This window comes from Lynx rufus, unplaced genomic scaffold, assembly GCF_022079265.1.
Source record: "Lynx rufus isolate CCGP_SWC_20201006 ecotype Redwood Valley unplaced genomic scaffold, mLynRuf1.p SCAF_4, whole genome shotgun sequence".
Taxonomy (NCBI): Eukaryota; Metazoa; Chordata; class Mammalia; order Carnivora; family Felidae; genus Lynx; species Lynx rufus.
Window position 1 is genome coordinate 61,562,354 of NW_025814856.1, and position 24,501 is coordinate 61,586,854.

Genomic DNA, 24,501 nt, shown 5'->3' on the forward strand with positions numbered 1-24,501 from the left:
CTGTCCACAGCAGGGGTGTGCCCCCATCCCACTGTGTGACCCCCTCCCCTCGACACGAACAAGACTGAGTCCCGGGAGCCCAGACTCTCCCGGCATGGGCTGCAGTGTCCGCGCACCTGGTCCTGTCCCCTGACCCCGTCCAGGAGGTGCCGCACTCTGGCAGACCTGCGTGGGCAGGCCGACCGTAAAGAATCCCGCCAGGTAAGAACACTGCCAGGCTGGTGCGGCTGGGCGCTTGGGGAGCAGAGCCTGAAGTGACAGAGGTTAACTCCCCACACCTCCACCCCCTGAAGCCGTGACAGTGTCAACACAGAACCGTGGCGTCCCCACCATGTCCACATGAGCGCCAACCTGCTGTCCAGGGGACTCACAGGCAGCAGCTGGGCCTGCCCGTGGGGCAGACGTTTCTGGGCACACATGTCCTTGTGCAAGAGCTACGGCCCCATGGACGCATTTCCACACAGATCGCGGACCCTGTTCCCCCTCCCACACACCTTGGGGCAAACGTGAAAGATGGGGCCACTCCTCCCTGGCGGGTTATCTCTGGCCCTGGGCATCTGTGCGTAATGGGGTCATGTGCCCCCTCCATTGGTTCAAAAATCGCAAACCAGGCAACAGCGCCAGCCCTGCCCACTGAGTGCGGTCCCCCCCGCGACAGAGTGCACAGGAACGTGGGCGTGAGGGTCCACTGGCCACAGTTTGGGATCTCTGCTCACCCTGGGTTTCCAGAACCTGCCGTAGACAGATGGGGGCCCTGCAGCTACAATCCTTTTCTCTTGATCCAAAACTCATCAGATTTCCGAAAACCCCAGGTCAGAGACCAGCCTGGCTCACAAGACACCGAGGCGTTCTCCACTTTGGTGTTTGCAGTGGACATGAGCCAAGGACCTTGTGGCTGGAGTCCCAGAAACCTCCACACACACACAGACAACGTCTCAAATGACACACAGGGACCCTGAAGTGCTTAAATACAGATTTATTGCAAACAGACACTGGAGAAGGGGGACTTCGCAGGCAGGCACCCCGCGGTTCCTCGGACCTCCGCTGACAGAGCTCAGTAGCCGGTCTGCAGCTGCCGTGTCTAAAGAGAGAAAACACGCAGGCTGCACGGGCTCCAGGGCCCAGGCCAGCAGCGAGGGGCAGAGGACGCCCAATGGAAGGGCAAGGGTGGCCCAGCAGCAGCCACGTGGACGGGTGCCTTGGCCCCACCGGCCGCTCCCAGACGCGGGTGGGACATGGTCACGGCAGGCAGGGTGGGCAGAAACGCAACACTGAAAACAAAGTCGGGCAAAGGAAGACACGTGACCACAGAGTCCACGGCCCCCCCATCTCCCAAGTAGCACACCCTCACCAACAGTTTTCACACGCGCACGTCAACACACAGGCGTGCAAATCCGGGGGGCCTGAAGAGGGGTCTCAGCAGCTTGGCGATGCCCTCGATGGCACCAGAGCCACCTGATGCCTGGTCGATCAGGAGACTCAGGGGTTCCCCACCCACTTCTGGCCACCCTGAGCCAGAAACCTGTCCCCACACGACTGTGACATGCCAGCTCCCAGCTACTCAGGTGAAAGGAGGGGTCTCCTGAAGGACCACCCCCAGAAGGAGTCCTTCTCCCCAGCCCCGAGGGCAGAGCCCACAAGGGTGGCCCACGGCGACGGCCACGGGGCTGGCAGAGCAGAGGTGGCAGTGGCCCTGGGCTCAGTGGAAGAGGAGGGGCCGCCGCATCGTGGTCTCTGTGATCTCCCGAGGGCGCCCAGTCAGCTCTCTTACAAGGACCGGGTCCACAGGAGGACATCAGAGGACAGTTCCTGCTGCGCCTGTGGCCCACGTCCCCAAGCGGCGACCAAGACCCCACTCTGCTCCTCGACGGGTCTGAGCAGGCAGCGGACACACACAAAGGCCAAGTGAGACCACACGTGCGTGCCCAGAGTCAGGTCAAGGCTCGGACCCCGTGCCCCCTGCACCTGGGGGTGCTGGCCCAGCACCTCCCCCTCCCGCCCCCCCCCCCACGGGGAAAGCAAGCAGAGCGCGCACAGCAGCGAGAGGAGAGCGGGGGGGGGGGGGGGGGGGCCAGCGGCCCGCTCACCCCACGCTGCTCCGGAACAGTCTGGAGATGCGGGGCTGGGAGCCACGGGTTCACCCTTGAGAGAAAGGCTGGCAGGGGCCAACCAGACGGCGAGCCCCTGCAGGAGGGCGCCAGGGCGCTAAAACTGCACGGCTCCCGGGGAGATGTTGAACATGGCTGGGTCAAACCGCTGGCCTCGGAAGGGAGAGCCTTCTGCGTCCCACCCCTTCTTCAGCATCTCATGGACTTTCTACAAACAGAAAACAGACACAGAGGTTAGCCGCACAGCTCAGAGCAGTGCTCATTCGGCCTCCTCCATGGGAGGACCTGCCTGGGCGACCGCAGGCCCCCACGCGCACGCCCACACACAGGGCAGGGGGAGAAACCCTGGTGTCCAATGAGGCTGAGGGACTGTCCTGACTGGGACCACTCTTCCCCGTCGCTAAACCCAGCGGAGCAGGGGCGAGCACATCAGACTCGCACCAGGGACCTGGACACCAGCCCCAGCCGACACAGAGTGGGTACGACGGGCCCCCCACCCACTGCTTTAGCTCCAACTCCCTCCTGCCACCCCCTTTCAAGCCCTCTCCTCAGTCACACTCTCTCCACGCTGGACATGACTTGCATGGGCCCCGCGTCTCCGGAGTGGGCCCTGAGCCCCCTCCCCACACCAGCCCTGCCCCGGGCCCTCACGGGGAGCCACCAGTCAGCCCTGCTGCATCTCTGGCCCCACACATCGCCCTTCTCCCAGGGACCAGATTTCCTCCAGAGGCCACCAGTTGAGCTGTCCACAGCTGTGCGCGGCTTCAGCACCTCTGAGCCTCCCCTGCTCCCGGCACAGCCCGCCTGCGGCCCTCACACTTTCCTTGTGGCCCAAACCCACCCCCCACACCGTGCTTCCCCCATGGCCGCGTGCAGGGATGGCCCTCGTTTGCACATACTCCTCCCCGAATCCCAAGCCCGGGCGCGTCCCAGACAGCAGAGCCTGTCCCACTCATTCACTAGCGTCTCACCCGGGAGAGGAGTACGTGTGGCCCCTGGCTCCCTCGTGCCTGCTGAAGGTGCCCAGAAAGCATCGCTCGTGCCCCGGGGCCAGCATGCTGTCCAGCACACAAGTCCGTCTGGACTCCCCTCCGACTCCAGGCACAGAGCTCATCCCACAAGCCAGCGGCATCTTCAAAGATCTTCAGACACTTCCCCGTCGGCTGCCTGGCCTTGGGCCTGTCAGCAAGGGTCTCCTGCTCCCCCTTGGGCCTGAGCACCCGGCCCCCTCCCGGGCAGCGACCCTAGACCCTCCCTCGGGGCCCACGTCCACACAGCTTTCGTCCGCCAGCCACAGGCGACTGTCACGTGACTAAACTAGCCCGGCTGCTAAACTCGCACAAAGACAAGTCCCCTGCCCGCAAACTCCATGGTCACAGCCAAAGACTCGGCCCAAGAGGTACCAAGAGCCTCCCCTCCTGCCCTGTGAGCCCTGGTGATCAGGGAGCCCGGCTGAGAGAAGATTTGGAGACTGGGGGCAGAAGCCCACTCGGGATGCAGCAGTCAGCGCTCCGAGTGACCCTCGCAGGAAAGCCGGCTGCACGGGGAGGAGGGGATAAAGACAGGGCAGGCAGAAGGGACACACCAGCAGTGGACCCCCGACATCAGCAGGACCACAGTGAACGCCCCAGGACGCAGAGGACACCTCCGAATCTCAACGCCACTGGGGGGCTCCTGTGTGTGACGCACGTGGAAAAAGAAAACAAACCCTAGGATGTGGGTGGCTTGGTACCCAGCAACACCCCCTCACCCGTCCAGTCCCTGTCACACTGGGGTCCTGGTTCCCAACAAGGGGAGCAAACAGTAACCTGAGAAAAGTGACCCTTTCTTCCGCTCTTGGGAATGAATGAATGCACCCACCCCACCCTCTTCTCTGCCCCCAGCGTGGGCCTCTTGTGGACAAGGGGCCCCTCCCGCCGGCCCCCCGGACATCTCAGGCCTCTGACATTTGTTCCAAAGGGACTTGGAAGGAGGCCTCGTGGGGCCCCTGGTCAGACTCCCATGAGCCCTGTGGGAGGGAGAGAGCTAGGGTCACACGTGGAGTTACCGCATCTGTGTGGACCTGCCCGTCGCGGCCCCACCACCTGGGCTCTGTCCAGGTGTGGAACACGCGCCCCATGCCAGACAGAGACCAGGCGACCGGGCTAGAGCGGCCTGCGAGGACCCAGCAGACAGCCGGCTATGCCACGGCAGGGACAGCCCCGCCACGCCACCAGCCACCACCGGATCTTCCCTGCCCAGCACAGCCCCTCCCCCACATGCCCCCTTACCAGCTCATGGCTCTGCGGCTTGCCCTGCAGCTTCTGGTGGTAGTCAAAGGTGAGCCTATCCAGCACCGCGTGCTCCTCCTCGTCCACCGTGGCCATGGAACGCTCCTTATTGATCTTGTCGATGTCAATGTGCTCCTCACCCTCCAGGACTGCGCTCCACCAGTACTCACCCACCTTGTTCAGGCTCACCTGGGGCACATGGGGCAGGGGGGGCAGGGGGGTGCAGAGCTCAGTGCATGTGTGTGTGGGGCACCGGTCAGGGGGCACATGGAGGGGGGAACGGGGCTCAGTGTGTATGGGGCACCGGTCAGGGGACACGTGGGGGGGCCGGGCTCAGTGTGTGGGGGGGCACCGGTCAGGGGGCACATGGGGGGGACGGGGCTCAGTGTGTGTGGGGGCACCGGTCAGGGGACATGTGGGGGGGCCGGGCTCAGTGTGTGTGTGTGTGTGTGGGGGCATCGGTCAGGGGGCACATGGGGGGGTGGGGCTCAGTGTGTGTGTGGGGCACCGGTCAGGGGACACACTGTGGGGGGGACGGGGCTCAGTGTGTGTGGGGGCACCAGTCAGGGGGCACATGGCGGGGAGCAGGGGGCTCAGTGTGGGGGACGGGGCACCAGTCAGGGGCCCGGGGGATCAGGCCTTGCCCCACCCCCCACATCCTCTCTGAAGCCCAGGACCCCACCCAGCCCCCCTCACAGCCTCCCTGCACCACCAGGGATACACTGGACCCCAAACAGGAGCCTCTATCCACATCCTTCGGCCCGGCCCTGCCGGCTCACCCGGCACATGCCAGTGTCGGGACTGCATACAGGGAGGGCCCAGACTGCACGCCTCCTGGGGACTGGTAGCCAAGAACTGACAAGTGGGCGGCCCACTCTCCCTCACACTGTCCATTTACCATCCAATGGCCTGAAACCCATCATGACCCAAAGGGCCAGGAGGGAGAGCAGATGTGACCAGCCAGCAGCCAGAGCAGGTCCACGTCGGGGCAGCACCCTGGGAAGAGGGTTACTGGCTGGAGAGCGATCATGACACCACAAACCCAGACCTGGTCCCCACCAGTGACACTTGCGAGGTCCCTGAGAAGGATTCAGGCTGTGGGCACTGAAACAGGGCGGGCCACAAGTGAGAGGATCACAGCACGGTGACAGCGTGGCATCAACGTCAGCACAACAGAAATAAGCCTCCCCTCTTCCGCACCGACTGTCCCAGGGGGCGTGGGGCTCTGAGCGCCCCCGCCTGCCAGCCCAGCAGAGGAAGGACTTCTCCCCGCCAATGCCGTGGTCTGCGTGTGGGGTGGATTTTGTTTCCAGATGCTCCGTTCAGCTGGCTTCTTATGGACTCTGCTCCTCAGTTTGGGCCTGGGGACCCGACCCGGCCAAGGCCCCAACACTGAGAATCTTCACTGAGGTGCAAATCTGTGTTCCTTCCAAAGCAATGAAAACCTCCCGAGTGGAAGCGTACTCCATCTTTATCGTTCCTGGAGAGATGCTCAAGGTGCTGATCCATCTCGGGAAACAGAGGCCCTCTAGGCTCATTTTGTGTTCCCTCCGCTGTCACCCTGGCTGGGGTCTCTGCAGACACCCTGGAGGCCGCCGCTCCAGGGGCCAGCCCTGCCCTGCCCCAGGCTCCGCCGCTGGCTCTTCTCACCCAAACCACGAACCACACGCAGGGTGTCTGGGCAGGTGTGCACGCATGACCAGGCCCCGTGCAGCCTGGGGATAGGACGGGCTGATGCTGCACACAAAGAACCCAGTGGGCTGCACTGCCCGCGCATCTTGGGTCCACGCAGCAAGCACTCCCGGGCCCTTTGCAAACCCAACAAAAACCAAGACAATCCCAACACCACCTTTAAAAAAATTCTTTTTGAGGTGAAGCTCACAGGAGGCGCCTGGGTGGCCGTTGGTTGAGCGTCCAACTCTTGATTTCAGCTCAGGCCATGATCCCAGGGTCACCGGGTGGAGCCCCACGCTGGGCTCTGCACTGGTAGTGTGCCGCCTGCTTGGGATTCTCTCTCTCCCTCTCTCTGTCCCTCCCCCACTCATTCTCTCTCTCTCTCTCTCTCTCTCAAAATAAGTAAACTTCAAAAAACTAAAGTCAACGAGTCTGTGTCAGTGCATACACAGTGTTGTACAGCCTCCACCTGTATCCGGTTCCGCAACGGGGTCACCACCTCAAAAGGAGCCCTGTGCCCGCAAGCAGCCCCTCCTCCTGGCCCTGAAACACGTCATGTGTCCTTCAGTGCCCCGCCTCTTGAACTCAGCATGGTGTCCTCGAGGTACATCCACGTTGCAGTGGCCAAAACAAGACGGCGCTGAGGAGACGCCCTTGGGACAGAGCTCGAGGCCCTGGGTCTAAAGGAGCCTGATGGCTCAACGTGGGGTTTTGATTTTTCACTGTAACATTGTTACTTTCCTAAAAATCAGGTTTGTGGAGACGCGGTCTGGGGGTACGTCCTGAGCCCCGACAAACACACAGCCACACAGCCAGCAGCTCCGGGTCACAAGTCCTTGACGACCAAGGGTGCAAGCACCTGTTCTCAAGTTTCTCTGCCATCATGGTTTTTTGAACATTTTACTTGCAATAATTCCAGACACGTCCGTGCGCTTTTCCCCGGACCTCCCAGCAACATGCTTTATCATCACGAGTCTGCACACGAACCCTCTCTGTTTAAGGACATGCGTAACACACAGCAAACTCCAGGATTTTTTTCTGAACCACCTTGACCCTTGACCCCTGATATTTCCATGAGGGCCTCCTTCCTCTACTAGAACCGCAGCTCACCTTCCCTCCAGCACGGGATGTGCGCTGGGGTCCTGTCCCCACTCAACTGGAACATTCCACGGCCTCTCCTAAAGACCATTCTTCATTCGGGGTTTGTCTGGTGTTTCCTCCTGATTAAACTCAGAGAAGCGTCCCCAACAGGACACAGCAAAGGTGACGCTGTGCCCTCCTAGCATGTCCCCCGTTTAGGCACAGACGTCATGCAGCCACATGCTCTGTGCATTCCTCCTTGACCCCATCTTCCCCACACTGGTGGCAGGGGCCTCCTCCTCCACGACAGCTTCCTCCTGGACGCCCAGTGTTTCAAAGGCCCCCACTCACTCCCGTCCCCAACTACGCTGGTGTTCAGTCTCCTGGCTTGACAGGTCGGCAAGCTCACTGCCACCTGGTAACATGCCCCCCCTTACCTGGCCTCCCTCCAGGATCCTGTACAGACTGGGTCCCAGACCCAGAACCAGCTTCCTGAAATGTCCTCACAGAAACTTCAAGCTCCACATGAACGAGCTCATAACACCCACAACCTGTGCGGGTGAGTCACCACCTCTGCCTCCCCCACCCCCCTCCATGGCAGAGCCGTGTCCAAGCAGGCGGCCAAGTGCCTGCTGAGGTGACCTCTGGACAGTGCAGGCTGGGGAGGCATCCATGAAAGCTGTGGACAGGGGCTCCGCGGAGGCGCGTCAAGCCCAGGACAGATGACAGGAAGTTGCCCTCTGCAGGCGCTTCTGTGAGGGGATGGGGATCCGCATCCAGAACCTTCCAGAACCTGCCGGAGGTGCACCATGAGGGACGGGATCCACATCTAGAACCTGCTGGAGGCGGTGCCATGATGGGCAATCTCCTGGTGTTCCATGTTGTCCACAAGTTTTTTAAGCTTACAAATCAAAGCACCACGTGGGCCAAACAGGACAGGGCCACAGTGTGTGGTGCAGGTGTGGGGGAGGTGGGAGGACCCACGTGCTGAAAGCACAGGGCAGCCAGGTGGTGCTGAGCAGGGTCTCTGCGGGATAGAGGGACGGTATCTGGGTCCCCTGGGAGCACGGCCCACCGGTCCTGTCAGCACATCCCTACTGCCCTGGCCCCCCGCCCCCACTCCCTGCTGGGGCTCAGGGACACCTGTGGTGGTGCCAAGGTGCTGACTGTCCCAAGAAACTCCCAGGACCCCGGGAGATGAGAGTGCTGAAAGCCAAGGGCCTGCATTTCATTCTGGCGACTGGTTTTCAGGCTTCCGGCATACGCCAAAATGCTAACGTTATTTAACCTGCATTTGGGAGGAAGAAGGATACGCTCTCTGTGACACTGGTGGCCACCAGCGAGGAAACAGCAACGGGAAGGCCCTTCCTGAGAAACCCACATCCCCACCAGCAGAGGGAGAGAGAGAGAGAAAGGAGTGCAGGGGGACCAGCAGTCAGGACACACAGGGACCCAGGTCACCACAGAAACAGCGCAGGGGGGGAGCCCCTGGCAAACGGCCAAGGACCACAGTCAGCCTGCAACTCTGCTTCTGAGAACTGAACTTAAGGACCTAAGTCAGTCATCCAAGCACGCGGAGGCACAGCATGTACACATGCTCACCCCCGTGTCCCCCGAGCAGACACGGGCCCCAGAACACCCTGCACCTGCTGAGCCAACCTGAATGGCTAGAGGGTCAGCTGATGGACCACCCCCGCCTGGGGTGCATCTCAACCCTCCACCCCCAGACCCTCCCCCTGGCCCCGGCCCCCGGCCCTCGGCACCGAGCCACCAGCACCACCTGGAGGGGAACCGAGGACAGTGTGCCGGGCGGTTCTGGGACAGAACGGTCGGGGGAGGCGCTGACTTCACGTCTCTTGCCTGAGAGGCATTCTCGAGTGTGGGAGGGAGGGAGGCAAGAGCTGTCATCCGGTTTTAGCTGCCGCCCCTGCCTGCTCCGAAAGCAACCACTTGGGCGAGGGGGGCGGCTGGGAAGCAGGCGGTCTCGACTGTCAGGAGGTCAGGGGCGCGGACCAAGGACTCTGTTGAGGTGAAGGCAGTCCTGGGGTGCCCACCTGCTCTGTGAGGCCCTCATGGACATACTGACACCCGAGGCCTGTGCCACTGCCCCAGGGCAGCGGGGGACACTTGCCCTCTCCGGGTGAGACCAACCAGCCCCTCCCAAGGGGTCCAGGGATGGGCTGTGGCCCCAGTCTCTGCCTGTCTTCATGTTACTACTGGTTTGCGCATCCTCCTCTGTCTCACACTTCCCTCTCGTCTCCCGCGAGGTAGCACGTGCAGGTTCCAGGCTCTGGTGAGGACACCAGGGCATGTGGGGCCCTCTGCAGCCCTCAGGAGAGGGGCCCTTGACCATGTTCCTTAGCGGCCCACATGTCGAGAGTGACCGACCACGGCTCTCGGCCTCATCTCGAGGGTGAGGAACCGAGCTCCCATGGCTGATGAGGTTCCCAACGCCAGGCAATGCTGACCAGAGGAGGGGCCTCGCCAGCCCTGCCGTCTGCCCCCGATGCCCGAGCGACACGGGCTTGTTCCTAGCAGCAAACACAAGCAGGGCCTTCACGTGTCAGAACAGCTGAGCCACGGTATCATCTCAGATGCATGACCCCAAACATCACCGACAGATGAACTATCAAACCCAGACTACGGCCTGTGGTCGGGAGCGAGGAGACATGGGGGAAAGACTGCATCCCATGGGCAGGACACGTCAGCCATGCCATGGCCGGGCTGAAGAGTGAGCTTGGGGACAGACAGGCAGGCGGTGAGGCCCGCACACACGTGGCTCCAGCACAGACAGCCAAGCACTCTGCAGACAGTGGGGAGGGACCTGTCCGGCACCCGGGGATCCAGGGTTTCCACATGGACCCTGCTGGCAGGAGGTCCACAGGGAAAACTCCTCAAAGCTGTGTTCCTGGCAGCAACAAGTGCACCAGCTCCGGGATGGCGAGGGCGACCACAGGAAGGCCTCCAACCGGCCACAGGCACTCCTCCCAGCCCCGTCCTGGGCGTCCTGCAGCGGGAAGGCCGACAGGGAGGGAACAGGCAGGCTTCAGCTCGGGTGAGCCACTTCCAGGTGCAGGGTCCGTGTCCAGAAAGCAAGCTTCCAGAGAGTTTACCGTGTTACCAGGCCACTCTGAGAGCCCGGCCCCCTGTGTGCTTGCAAGTGGCAGCCGGGACGATGAATCGCACTCCGGCCCGGCCACAGCCCCGCTTAGGCACACGCGCACAAAACAGAGACAACATGGCCACAAGGACGTCAAAGTCACCTCTGCCAAGCAAAGCCATTACGAGACGCGCTACCGAGTCATGAGCAGCATGTTTCCACAGCACTGATGTCAGGTACACCAGTCACAGTGGCTGTGAGGCCAGCCTGTCCTTGTACGGACATGGTTTCGTGCATCCCAGAGGAAGTGTCAGGGCAGACAGACTGCATGGTGAGGGCTTCCCAGCCATGCTCCTCTGGGGAGCACAGCAACGGTACCACCAGGACTCACCCTGGGCACTGCTCTGGAGCCACTGCACCCCTTGTCCACGGGCTTCGGCCTCACAGCTCCACCTGTGCCACAGGAGCTGCCAGCAGCTGTCATGGGGCGAGGGGCAAAGAGACCCTGACTGTGCCTCCCACGACCGTGGGAAGTAAGGCCGTCATCGTGAAGGTATTTTGCAAATGAGAGGAGCTGGAGACACCGCCGCCCACATGGCCGGGTGCAGGGATGGCTTGGGGGGGGGGGGGGATGGGAGGCACAGCCTGACGGCCAGAAGGGCTGAGCCCCAGGTTGACGAGAGGGAGACGGTCTCACGGAGAGAAGCCTCGCAAGGACAAGGACGTGCAAAGCTAGGTTCAGAACAAGGGCCAAGCAGACCTGCCTGTGCTCTGCGACCCGGTGTTGTCGTCATGCGGAGGGGCCTGTGCTCTGCGACCCGGTGTCCTTGTCATGCGGAGGGGCCTATGCTCTGCGACCCGTTGTCCTCATCACGTGGAGGGGCCCCGTGTGCCAAGGGACTCCAGCACCCCAGCACTGACAGACCCCTCTCCACCCCACGGCCCTGATGGTCCCCACAGACAGGCTGGCCCGCTGGCACCCATCCCGCGGAGATGCAGATCTTCATAAAACCGAAACACACATTTTTTTGCTTTCTTCTTTCCTTCCTTTCTGGCACACGTGAAGAACGTGCCTTTAAAACCCTCAGGTTTTGTCCAAAGACCTGGTATCTTCCTGTCTGGTGAGGCACCCCGTGCCATACGAGGTCCCGCTGGGCAGCACCCACCGACCAGGCCAAGACCCTGAAGAGGGGGCGGAGCCATGGAAGGTTCCAGTAAACAGGGCACTGAAGCTCCTGCTGGGGCTCTGCAGCCCCGAGTGGCTCAATGAGACCCCCGCTGTCCAACGAGCGGTCCGACTGTGCTCTGCGTCCTCTGCTGCAGCATCCCGGAAATTCAACCTGCCTCTCAATCCTCGCCTTACTTGACTCTGCCTCCGACATGACCCAGGACCTGGCAAGCGGGAGCCTCTGGGACCAGGGGTCACATCCAAGCGAGCTCTGCCATGCAGGGATGACCCTGCCAGGAGCCCCTCCATGCTCACCGAGTGCAGCCACCACGTGTGCCCGAGGATGGACCACCGTGGGTCTCATGTTAACGTGGCTCCACTTCAGAGTGCCAAGTGGTGGGGGCCTGTAGGGCCGAGGCCAGCAAAGGCGCCCTGAGCGGTGCCCTAGACCGCAGGAACCCCCCACTGCCCCCAGCCCCCACTCCTTCCCGCAGCCCAGCATGGATGCCCACACTCACCAGAACGCACTTCCCAGGCTCCAGGCTCCAGAGGGAGCTCTCAGTATTGACTTTGTGGGTGAACTTCCCTTCCATGAGGACGTGCTCCCCAGCTTCCTCCAGCACGGCCACCCGGATGGAGCTGCTGCTCAGGGCCACCGAGACCTGGAACCGAGGAGAAGGGAGTCACCTGGCACCCTGATGGGTGCCCAGCACACTCCAAAGCAGGAGCCGGGTGCAGACCAGAACACGACACAGGACTACCTGGGGGCAGCAGGCAGCTGGATGAAGTCCATCGTCCCAACCAAGGGACACCTGAGGAGGCCTGCGCATCAATCTCCTTCAAGTAAATGTACTGCAAGTTCTGTTTCCACGTGCGCAACGATGACATGGGGAAAACCACTGGCTTCTCACCAAAGCCCCTGCTCCATCAGGGGACCGAGCCCCACGCGGCAGGCAGGCGTGGGTGGCGCAGCTGGGGTGTGCCTCCCTCTCCCATCCCGCCGTCTGGCAGGGGGCGCAGAGCCCCCCCACATGCCCTCTTCCAGGAGCTGCTGAGGCTGCACCGAGCAGAGAGGCACCCACCTCGCTGGCCAGCACCCAGTGCTCCCAAACCCCTGGAGGTTCATCAGATCACGAACTGGACGAGGAGAGCAAACCAGTCCTGTCCCTTTTCAAACTCTGAAGTCTGTGTCTATAATGCAAAGTCTTTTCGTGACCACACCTGAAGAATGCATCAGGTGAAGGGACACTGGAGGTGGGAACCCAGGCCTTCCTAAGGGTGGGCTCCATCCGGTTCTGTGTGGAGGCGACACCCGCCCCCCGTCGCCCTCCCGCCCCCCCCCCCCACCGTGTGACTCCACAAGTGCTCATTAAACATAAAGTGTTGAAAACAAACTCTGAGAGTCACAGATAGATATTCAGGCTTGGCTGCTGTAACCTAACTGCCGTAACCTAACGTGAAGTACCCTCAGGTGGAAGATGGCCCGTGGCAAGATGCCATTCCATCAACTTTGGCTTTCGGAGACAAGGAGAATTCCAGGCCGCGCCTGGGGACGGGTGAGCCACTGCCCACACGTGTCCGCACACAGGCTGGGTAGCATCCTGTGGGCACGACTGCCCCGCACCTAACCTCTGGGAGAGTTTACTGTCGACTCGGCCGGCTCCGTGAAGACACGGGTACAACCCGGCGTTACCCGGCACCCAGCACACTCCTGGGGGATCCAATCACTGGCCCGTCAGATGTTCTTGACCATGAACCTGGGCTGCAGTGGAGGCACCCCAGGAGCAAGCTCGCTTTAATAAAATCCTCCCAGCCGGCCTTACATAACCGTAATCTCCAAATTCGGGCAAGCTGCTCACGCTGCTGGTCTTGCACAACAGGGGATGGGCCAAAGCATCGAGGGGACCCAGACAGGACACGCTTCCAGTTCGAGATGTCACTCTGGGAGGGGTGAGTATGTCCCAGCCTCTGCGACCCACAGAAACAAAGCACAAAGAGGAAAAGCCCAGACGGCACAAGGGAGGAGGTGGGAGACCAGCACAGACAAGCTTCCAGCAGCTCCAGGGAGACCAGCACGAGCATGGGGACAGACAGTGTGGAGCAGGGACAAAAGACTGGTCTGCACCTGGGGGCCATGGCCACCTGGGGCTTCCGGCTGGCAGTCGGCAGGCAGGGAGGGCAGACGCCAAGCAGCTCAGAGTCAGGGTCAGCCCGGGGACGGCTGTGCTGGGGAGGACCCATCAGAAAGGACAGAACACACCATGGCCCAGACCAGCGCGGGGCGCCATCCCAAACACCCTGGTCAGCAGTGTGACGGGCAGTGTGTGGGGGCCATGTGGGCAGCCAGCCCCTCAGCCCTCCTAGGTGGGAGAGGAGCAGACCCCAGACCGATATGGGGAAAATCATCAACACCATCCCCTAGCCTAAAGAATGTGGAAAATAGGTTTTTAAATAAAAAACAACCAGGGAACTCAGAATTGCATCCTGAAGGAAAATCTGCAGCATGGAACACAAAGACTACAGAACTAATTAGGAAGAAAGGAAATTCCAAAATATTTCCAATACACACCCTCAGAGAGATGAGAGGAGTGTGGAAGCAAAAAGAAACAGGAGAACAGAATGCTCACACATACTAAACACACAGAGGCTAAAATAAAACTCCCAACAGCAAGTCTGGAAAGCATCAAGGGAGAGACAAGATGCATCAGGCGGTCAGTGTGGCATGCCATAAACCACGGCAGCCACGGGACAACGCTCCAGAGTTGAAGGAAAACGTGCCTGCTGACAAAAAACCCACTGAGGGCTACACAGAACGAATGAAAGATGACTCACACAAACTCAGTGGTTTCATAACCTCAGGTGTTTAAGGCCCCGAAAGTTCCCCAGGGAAAAAAAGTTTACTCACAAAGAACCTGAATGGAAGATCTCTAGAATCAGTTACACTGGATGCAGAAGCACAGGCAGGCCATGCCTTCCATCTTCCAAGTGGAGAATTTTCGTGAAGTTAGATTTCTATTCATACCCAAACCAGAGAATAAGCAGAGGTTTAAAATAACTACATTTTAAAACATTCGGGATCTCTGGATTTATAACGTATCTTGAGAAAGTTCCTTGAGGCTAAACCACAGCAAAATGAGAAGAAAATTAAACCAGAGGAAGATCTCCCGCACAGCTTGGTGACCGCAGCTCACATCCCTGTCTCATGTGCGCAGGTTGCTAAGGCAGCAGAACTGAAACACTCCTCACACACACACAAAACCGTAACTACGTATGGCAAAGGAGGCCACCAAACCTGCCATGGTGATCATCCCATGATACACACGGACTTCAAATCAGTACTCTATACACCTGAGCTAGTAACAGCATTATATGTCAATTATATCTTACTAAAACTGGGGGAGGGGGAAGAGGAAGGTGCAACAGAGATCCCCAACATACTGAATTTCATCTAGAAGTGTGGTGAAAGGAAGCTCCTGGATGGGAGCTGTACAGAACTCAAACACAATCGGCCCAGGTTGGAATGAGAGGTGAAAGGACCTCAGGAAAGTGGTTTCTAGACAATACACTGTACCAGAGAGTCTGGGTGGCTCTGAGGTTATGATGAAAGCATACTATTTTTTACAAGAAAAAGAAAGCAAGAAACACACCAGGAAAACAAGAAGCTACACAAGAAATTTCCTGATCCGAAACAGAAAATAATGGAGTAAAACCCTGAAAAAGCTTTCTTCCAAAAAAGCAACAAGAACACTGGTGAAAACTGTCAATATGTAGTTTCCGAACTTTGGAAACTAACCAAAGGTTTGCAGGAATCCAGAGAGCATTTATGCAAGCAACACAAGCTTTGTGACCTTATAACTTACCCTAGACCCATTCTCACTCTCCAGTCCCTTGGTAACCCGCGCTCCCAGCACAGTATGGCACACCTGAGAGAGCAGAAAGGGGCTGGGGCTCCTTCAAAACTCCATTCCTAAAGAACTGTGAGTACCTGTCCTGTGTGACAGTTCCCTGGAAGATCCCACCTGTTAGGCTGGTTTTGAATGGACTCAGAAAAGCCTTTTCCCCAGAGAGTGTTTGCTGCAAACAATTAGAGGCAAGTATTTTAATTTCACTGTGGACTGCAATAGTGGATAACAGCTGAGGCAAACAAAAAAACGCTGGGGAATACAATGTTCATGGAGGTTTTGAACATTTGGGCCACGTGAATGTGCAGGCCGTGTGTAAGCTTAGGAAAAATCCTTAGGTGAGGTCCTAACCCCTCACCACCAGCTGACTTTGAGACTCTGCATGAGCAGGAAATGGAGGCTATGGCAGACTTTTCAACTGCGAGGCTAAGTGTTAAAGGCATGCCCCGATATGTACATGGAGCTCCATGGAAGAAAGATTCACTGGTTCTAGGTGTTTAAGAAAGTCTGTCCAATCGGGAGACACCTGGGTGGCTCAGTCGGTTGAGCGTCTGACTTTGGCGCAGGTCATGATCTCACAGTTTGCAGGTTCAAGCCCTGCATCAGACTCTGTGCTGACCACTTGCTCAGAGCCTGGAGCCTGCTTCAGATTCTGTGTCTCCTTCTCTCTCTGCCCCTCCCTCGCTCACGCTTTGTCTCACTCTGTTTCTCAAAAATAAATAAATGTAAAAAAAAAAAAGTAAGTCTGTCCAATCATTTGCTGATCACTAAGCTCACCAAATAAAGACTTCACTGGCCACACATGATAAAGAATACACACTTTAGAAAATTAGTTCAGAAAAGTCATCAGGGGCAACTTGGGTGGCTCAGTCAGTTAAGCATCTGACTCTCAATTTCAGTTCACGTCATCATCTCACGGTTGTGAGATCGAGCCCACGTCAGGCTCTGCACTGGGCATGGAGCCTGCTTAAGATTCTCTCTCCCTCTGTGCCCCTCCCCTGCTCCTGGGCTCTCTCTCTCTCTTTCTCTTAAAAAGACAGAAAGAGAAGAGAGAGAGAGAGAGAAATAGAGAGTGAGAGACAGAGAGAGAAAGAGAGAAAGAAAAGAAAAAAAAAGAGAAAAGAAAAGAAAAGAAAAGAAAAGAAAAGAAAAGAAAAGAAAAGAAAAGAAAAGAAGTCATCAAACAAGAACTCCATCAAGTACCAACAGCAATAAACCATGGAGAAAAGGAGAGTCTGAGTTCCAGAATTACCACATTGTTAGTTAAAACGCCCAATTTTCAACAAAAAAAATTACAAGACTCACAAAAAACAAAGACAGCCCATACACAATGTACAAAAACAAGCAAAATCTATTCCTAAGGAAGTCTAGACATGAACTTAGTAGAAAGTCTATAAATCAACTATGGTAAATACACTCAAAGAGCTAAAGAAAACCATGTATAAATAACTAAAGTATGGGAACAGTATCTCATAAGAAAATCAATAAAGAGATAGATATTACTTTTTTAAAAGAACCAAATACAAATTCTGGAATTCAAAAGTAACTGGGGGAAAAAGAACTGAAGCAAAAAAATCTACTAGAGGGTCTCAGAAGCCAATTACAGCAGCCAGAAGAAAGAACTGGAAAATTTGAAGATAGGTCAAATGAAAGTAGTCAGTCTGAGGAACAGAAAGGAAACAATGAAAAACTGAACAGAGCTTCAGAGACCAGGGGGATGGCAAGAAGCATGCCACAACGTGCATAATGGAGCCCCAGAAGGAAAGAGAAAAAGAGTAGAAAGAATATATGAAACATGGCTGAAAACCCACGTTAAGAAGCTCAATGAACTCCAAGTAGTATAAATCCAGAGAGACCAAGACCTAGACGCATCCAGATCAAACTGTCAAGAAAGCCAGAGCCAGAGAGAGAATCTTGAAAGCAGGATGTGAAGCCACTCAACACCAGGCATGCTCCTCAGCAGGTGCACCAGCTGGTCTGCCGCCAGAAACCAGGTTAGAAGGTGGTGGGAGGGAGTACTCAAAGGGTGAAGAGAAGTAGTGTCAACCAGGAATTCTATACCCAGCAACACTATCCTGCAAAAATGAAGGAGAAATTAAGACATTCTCAGAGTAAACAAACAAAAATCCTGAGGGAATTCACTTAACAGGCTCATCTTTCCTTGCACAGGCCCTGCAAGAAACACTAGCCGTCTTCAAGCTGAAATGAAAGGACACTAAACAGTAATTTGAATCCACATGAACAAATAGAGAGTGCTGGTAAAGGGAAATACAGAAGACAGCGTAAGTGTGCCTTTCGTTTGTTAACTCTTCTTCTCTCCTATTTGATTTAAAAGAACTGTACCACAGGGCGCTTGCTGTACTGGGGCGGGGGGGGGGGGGCGGGGTGCTCAGTCAGTTAAGCATCCAACTCTTAATTTCAGCTCAGGTCATTATCTCACATTTTGTGAGATCAAGCCCTGTGTCAGGCTCTGCACTGACAGTGTGAAGGCTGCCTGGGATTCTCTCCCCCCCCCCCCCGCCCCTCCCGTGCTCATACACACGCTTTCTCTCTCAAAATAAAAAAATAAACTTAAAAAAAAAAAGAGCTGCAACACAAAGTAGCAGAGAACAGAAATTACCATATAAAACCCAATTCTGGGGGCGCCTGGGTGGCTCAGTCGGTTGAGCATCTGACTTCGGCTCAGGTCATGATCTCACGGTTCATGAGTTCAAGCCTCGCATCGGGCTCTGTGCTGACAGCTCGGAGCCTGGAGCCTGCTTCCAATTCTGTCTCCTCCACTCTCTGCCCCTTCCCTGGTCATGCTCTGTCTCTATCTCTCAAAAATAAATAAACATTAAAAAAAATTTTTTTAACCCAATTCTGCATACACATTGAAGTCTATATTGACTGTAATCCAGAGAAAACAATAAGACAATAATCCCCAAAATACAGTTTAATAAAAGATAAGGTAATTAAAATACTACACTAGAAAATCTCTAACACAAAAGAAAGCAGTCATGGAGGAAAAAAGGAACAAAAAATTTCAAAACGTACTACGAAGATCCAATAACCAAAACTGTGGTAGTGGCATAAAAATAGATATACAGATCATTGGAATAAAATTTAAAATTCAGTAATAAACCCATAAGCTTTATAGTCAGTTGATTTTAAACAAGGGTGCCAAGGCAATTCGATGGGGAAAAGAAAAGTCTTTTCAATAAACAGGACGGTGACAGGGATGTCTACATGCAAAAGAATGAAGTCAGAGCACTCCCTCCTGCCTTCTACAAACATGAACTCTAAATGAATCAAAAACCTCTATGCAGGAGCTAAAACCATAAAACTCTCAGAACGAAACAAAAACGTAAATATCCACACCATGGATCAGGCAACAGTTTCTTAGGTGTGCATGCGCAACCAAAAATAGACAATACGGTCTAGACTTTATAAAGATTTTTGTGCTTCAAAAAACATCATCTCTTGGGGCGCCTGGGGGCTCAGTCGGTTAAGCATCTGACTCTTGGTTTTGGCTCAGGTCATAATCTCACAGTTCTTGAGTTCAAGCCCCGCACTGGGCTCCGTACTGAAAGCGCAGAGCCTGCTTGGGATTTCTCTCGCCTCTCTCTCCGCCCCTCCCTGGCTTGCTCTCTCTCTCTCTCAAAATAAACATTTTTTTAAAAATTAAAAAAACAAAAAACCCATCATCTCTTGAGAAAGTAAAAAGACAACTCATGGAGCAAAAGAAAATATCTACAAATTATCTGACAAGGGTATAATATTTATATTTAAAAAGAACTCTTACAATTCAACAATAAAAAGAAAGCAATTTTTAAAAAGGCAAAGACATTGAATAGAAATTTCTCTAAAAAAGACATACAAATAGCTAATAAGCACATGCAAAGATGCTCAACACTATGAGTCATCCGGAAAACACAAACGGAAACCACAACGAGATACCTCCGGGCAGTCATCAGGAGGCAGACAACAGGTGACAACAGGTGTCGGGGACGTGGAACAGGAGCCCGCACACACTTCTGGTGGGTATGTAAAATGTTAAAGCTGGTGCGAGCACTTTGGAATACAGTCTGCAGCCCTTCAGAAAGGGAGCTACCTTTGCTACCGTGTGCACCAGGTACATACCCCTGAGAACTCAGAATGTGTGTCCACGGGCGGGGAGAGAGGGAAAGACAGGGCTGACACACGTGGGTATGCAGTGGGAAGGGCAGAGATGCCTCCTCCCCTCCCTTGCCTCATCCCAAGTGACCAGGCCTGAGATGCCGGGGAAGGACCAGGGAGGCGGTCCCAATGTAGAAACAGAGGTTGAGACCACCATGGAAAAAAATCTCATGTTCAGGAATGTCCTGTCAAAGGCCAGAGGCCATCACCCCAAGGTGCTGACAAGGACCCTACCAAGGAAGCCCCCATGAGATCAAGAACACCCACAAGGTTGAGAGATGTGTCCCTTACTGAACAATAAATAAAGAAAACATGCGAACGCACTGTGTGGACACATCCAGAGAACACATCCACATTTACTAAGCATAATTAACCTTCCATCCCACCCAGGACCTGCTTTCAAACCCAGAGCACTCCCTCCTCACCAGCACGCCCACCACCCTTATCCACACACAGCGATCTGTAGCAGTTCCTTTCCTTAAAATAACATTTTTAAAAATCAACACTAGTGTCCATTTCCATTCTCAGTTTTAACTAATTCTGTTCAAGTTCTCCCTGTACTTTTTGAACAGGAGCATTTCTGGAGTGTCTCCACCTAATCAAATACAATAATCAACTTCCTAAGTGACAAAATTCATACTGTGTTAGTTAGCCTCCTGGTTAGTAACCAATGAGATAAGGCCCAGATCACCACACAGCAGTGCCTTCCATAAGAGAAAAATCATTTCATTTCCGTAACAGTTGAATGAGAAACCATTAGAATTTAGACGAAACTGCTCAAAAGGGGCGAGAAAATCCAAGTGGATTATAAGGCAGCAAAGGTTCAAAGAAGTTCCATCAAAACACAACCTACTCCTTTCTAATTCCAGATGCCACAAGAAAAGAGACTAATTTGACTACATAAAAATAAAGTAAGTTCCCCAAGGAAAAAAATACCAGAAGCCAACTCAAAATATTAGTAACAAAATGAGGCAATAGGTCTGCAACACACACCACAGACCGGGGGCTGACCTGAGATTATAAAGAGCTCCTAGAAATCATTAGGGCAAAGGGCCTAAGGTCTAACCAGCACACGTAAAAACATGCTTAACCATACTCCCAAGAGGAATACAAATCCACATACACCCAGAAGCTCCCTTTCCACCCATCCAGCTTCTACCATCCCCAAACCTGATGCTGTACTCCTGTGCACGATGACGACGGGAACGTGGATCGGTGCCCACCCCTTCAGGGGCCATCAGCAGTCCTGAAGGGATGCCTCACCCTTTGCACGTGCGACAGCGCCTCCCGGCATGCGTGCTACGTGGCACGCGCACGTGCAGTACAGAATGCACCAGAGGGCGTTCACTGCGTCCCCGTCTCCAACAGCAAGACACTGGCAATGACTGCAGTGCCAGCTACCAGGCGGGGTCAGGAACCGCCCGCCCCTGAACATGCCCAGGACGTGGCAGCGCACACTCACACGTGACCCAGAAGCTCACGACATGGTGACTGAGGCCAGGGTGGGGACTGGAGGAGGACAGCTGGACAGGGGCAGGCCTTGTGAAAACGTCACATGTGAGCACCCTACCGCACACGCCCCTGCATGAAGTGGATAAAAATGGTCCTGGGACCACAGCTCTTCCCCACTCGAGAAGGGAGCTCCGCTGCTCGCTAGCTTAGCGCTTGCAGGACAAATCCCACAGGTGGCCCCAACGGCTCAGGGCCGAGCGCCACAGCAGGAGCCTCAGTGCCAGTGCCGCAGTGGGAGGTTCCCGTGGCGAAGGCGCAGGACTCATCCTCAGCAAAGACCACGCGTGGTCCCCGGGGAGGAGGGGGGTCATGCATTCCAGCCGGGACTCTGCACGCTTTCGGCCAAGGGCAATGGTCTAACGGGGCAGGAGCGGCCCGGAGGCTCTCTCGTCTGCACAGGGGGTTGGCCTCAAAATTTCTGGAGCTCCACTTCCCGGTGGCCAAGTCCTGGCGTTCGGTGAGATGCCAGGAGTGACTGGTGCCGGGGGATGCCAGGAGGGGCAGAGGCACCTCCACCCCAGCGCAGACGTCCCCTGCTCCTTGGCACAGCGGGCGAAGGGCGGCTGAGTGCACTCACTCCTGCTCGAGGCGAAAGCCTCTAGAGTTTGGCTCTAGATTCACCAGCAAAAAGGCTACGGGAAAAGGCAGGACCCTGGCGCCAAGGGCAACGCATGCGCTCTCCTCCGCCTGCTGCACCCGAGCACCAGCACAGAGGGACAGTGGTCGCTCTGCTGCTGCTGCTGGCGCCAGTCACCGCCGGGCAGGGGGCCCGGGGACCCCTGCTGCCCCCTCATGCACTCGCAGTGCCACCGGCACACCCACCACCGTGACTTCACCACTGGACCGCTGCGACCACAGCCACCATCTCCACGACGATTGACAGGTGCCACAGTCAAAACCCTAAAATAAACACTGCTGACAGGTAGCTGTGACAGGCACCTCGGGGAAGGGCTGGAAAGTAGCCAGTCCAGAAAGAAACTGACTACTCCAAGGGAAAAACCCCTGAGACCAGCAAAAGCCAAGACATCCAAAATAAACCTATTGCTAAGTTTTAAGTGAACTGTAGGTAAAACTCTTAGATCACTAAAAAATGTGAGGCCACAGAGTTTCACAAGAAGGTTTCAGGGGGCGCCTGGGGGACTCAGTCGGGCTAATCTCAGCTCAGGTCATGATCTCACGATTTGTGAGTTCAAGCGCCCTACATTGGGCTCTCCAGAGACGCTTAGGATTCTCTCTGCCCCTCTCTCTACCCCTCCCCTGCTTCGGTATAGGAATAACGGGGAATTTGATGATTGCCAAGAGATTATCTTAAAAGTTCCCATCACAAGAAAAATAGTGTTACCATGTGAGGTGACAGGTGTTCACCAGACTTACTACACCGATCATTTCACAGCACAGACATACATCAAATAGCCATGCTGCACACCGGAAGCCAGTATGCCTATATTACCTCAATTTCTTTAAAAAAAAAAAAAAAAAAAAAGCCGTAACATGGACCAAAAATACTCCCGAAGAAGATAAAGAAAACTTGAATCACGTCAGAGATGAAGCCAGGCCGGCAGAAATACGGTCATCAGGTGTCATAAAAATGCCAACACAGAAATCACCTTCTTCCAGCACCGTGCTGGTCTCGCAAATGCACCAGCGGCCGACGCACTGCGGGCAGCCACCACTCCCTGGAACTGCCACACCAGTGCCGGCTGTCACTGCCTGCACCCCACAAGGTCAGCCCCAGAGCAGCAATCTTGTCCAAGCCTTGGGGACCATCCCATGCTCAGTCAAGGTCTCAGGAGGGAACGAGCACAATCCAGAACCACCCTTGGTGAAAGTAAGGACATATCGAAGTCACGACACATGCATCTGACCCCCAGGTGCAACAGCCTGTCCCCTAGGGGGACACGATGAAGGGAACAGAACCCTCAAGACACAGGGCTTGGGGGAGAGTCAGCATGTATGTTTCCTGGGGTGGGAAGTACAGCCAGAGACCAGGTGATCTGGGTCTCCAGAGTCAAAGAGAAAATAACCAGTTTCAGGTTAGGCCTGATACAAATTCTCCTGAAGAAAGTTCCAGAAGTTTGTGGAGAAGTAGGAAGATAGGAAGTGGACCAGGAAGCTGGAGCTATCTTCAGCAAAGTTTGTAGCCAGCGCTTTTCTTAACTGACTTACCTGCATACAAGGTAATCCCAACACAACATGACGCCTGCCCCACCGGGCCCCAGAGAATGCTGGGCCAAGTCCCCCTGCACTGGAGCCCCAGAGGACACTGGGCAAAGTCCCCCCTCCCCCGCCACTGGAGCCCCAGAGGACACTGGGCAAGACTCCCCCCACACTGGAGCCTCAGAAGACACTGGTCCAAGTTCCCACCAACACTGGAGCCCCAGGGTACACTGGGCAAAGTCCCCCCTCCCCCCCACAGGAAGACTGGCCTGCACCTACCAACACGGGAGGGGACATGGTCATCAGAGCGAGATGCTGTGTGGATGACCCCTGGTCATCAGGTCTAACGCAGACCTTGAAGTCCACGTGACAGGGGTCACCGTGCTCTGGTGACATCTCTGCACACAGGTGGGAAGAGGGCGGAGGGAGAAATGAGTGGACGCAGTGCTCCAGCTAGCATGGCCCAAGACCCCTGACCCACAACCACATGCAGCCAAGAAGCCTCGGGGCTCCTGCCTTCCCTCCCGACACTGGTGGGAGTGCAACTTCTGGGGGCTCCCTGGCCCCTGCCAGTGTCCTGCACACGGCTGGGCCCGTTCCAGGTGCAGCCTGGACAGTCTAGGGTCAGCACCTCAGGACAGGGGCCCCAGAGGGACTAGCTCACCGCCCAGCCTGGTTTTCTTCACACACAGCCAAGCCAGCTGAAGCTGGTGCCGCTTCACACAGCAGTCATTTCCAGAAAATGTAGGAGCTAGTCATGTATAAGCTCTACTTTGCATGTTCTGGAACCTTCTCTTTGAAAGAAGCCAGCGGCACTGCTCTTTGAAAAGCTTCAGAGCTTTTCAGAGCTTCAGAGGCAGCGCACCTGCACTGACCACAGTCATTCACACAAGTTCCCAGAGCACTCGGTGATCCCAGGCACAAGTGAGGGGCACCTGTGTCACTTGGGGGGGAGGGTGGCGAGGAACTGCTTGGCCCCGCCATCTCGCCTACGAAACACGGAAGGCACTGCTTACCGTGCAGGCTGAAGAGTCTTGTGAAGACAGAAGCAAGAATACAGCTTCTCCAGCCAACAGCACTCAGGGGACAACCTCACAAATTACATGGGGTTTTTCCTTTAAAGTGAGGCCTCCCTATGTGCACGACTACTGAGTAAACATCTCTCTTTCTCCCCATCAAAGGTTACATTTCTACTCCTGCTCTCAAGTAGAGACACCAGCTAAGGCTGTGAGCGCCCCTGCTCAGGCCGACGCCCCCCCTCCCCCGCCCCCCCACCCCGTGACCACCCAGTGCTCCAGACAGCACAGGCCCAGGAACCATGGGCCACTGCACAACCTGGGGATCTCCGCCCTGCCTCTCCAGGCGCCTGCTC

General features: G+C 56.0%; 1 protein-coding gene across 2 annotated transcripts in view; it reads right to left on the minus strand.

The window, feature by feature from the left end:
* Positions 1–961: 961 nt before the first annotated feature.
* NUDCD3 (NudC domain containing 3) overlaps positions 962–24,501 on the minus strand; it is a 62,650-nt gene continuing 39,110 nt past the window's right edge. Inside the window, exons 4-7 of one of the 2 annotated variants that reach the window (XM_047094844.1) lie at positions 11,919–12,062; positions 4,379–4,567; positions 2,088–2,316; positions 962–1,081 (exon numbers count right to left, since the gene is read on the minus strand). In XM_047094844.1, the coding sequence (XP_046950800.1) occupies positions 2,206–2,316; positions 4,379–4,567; positions 11,919–12,062 (444 nt within the window). In that variant the 3' untranslated portion in view covers positions 962–1,081; positions 2,088–2,205. The remainder of the gene's footprint in view (positions 1,082–2,087; positions 2,317–4,378; positions 4,568–11,918; positions 12,063–24,501) is intronic. The other variant, XM_047094845.1, reaches the window with a different exon arrangement.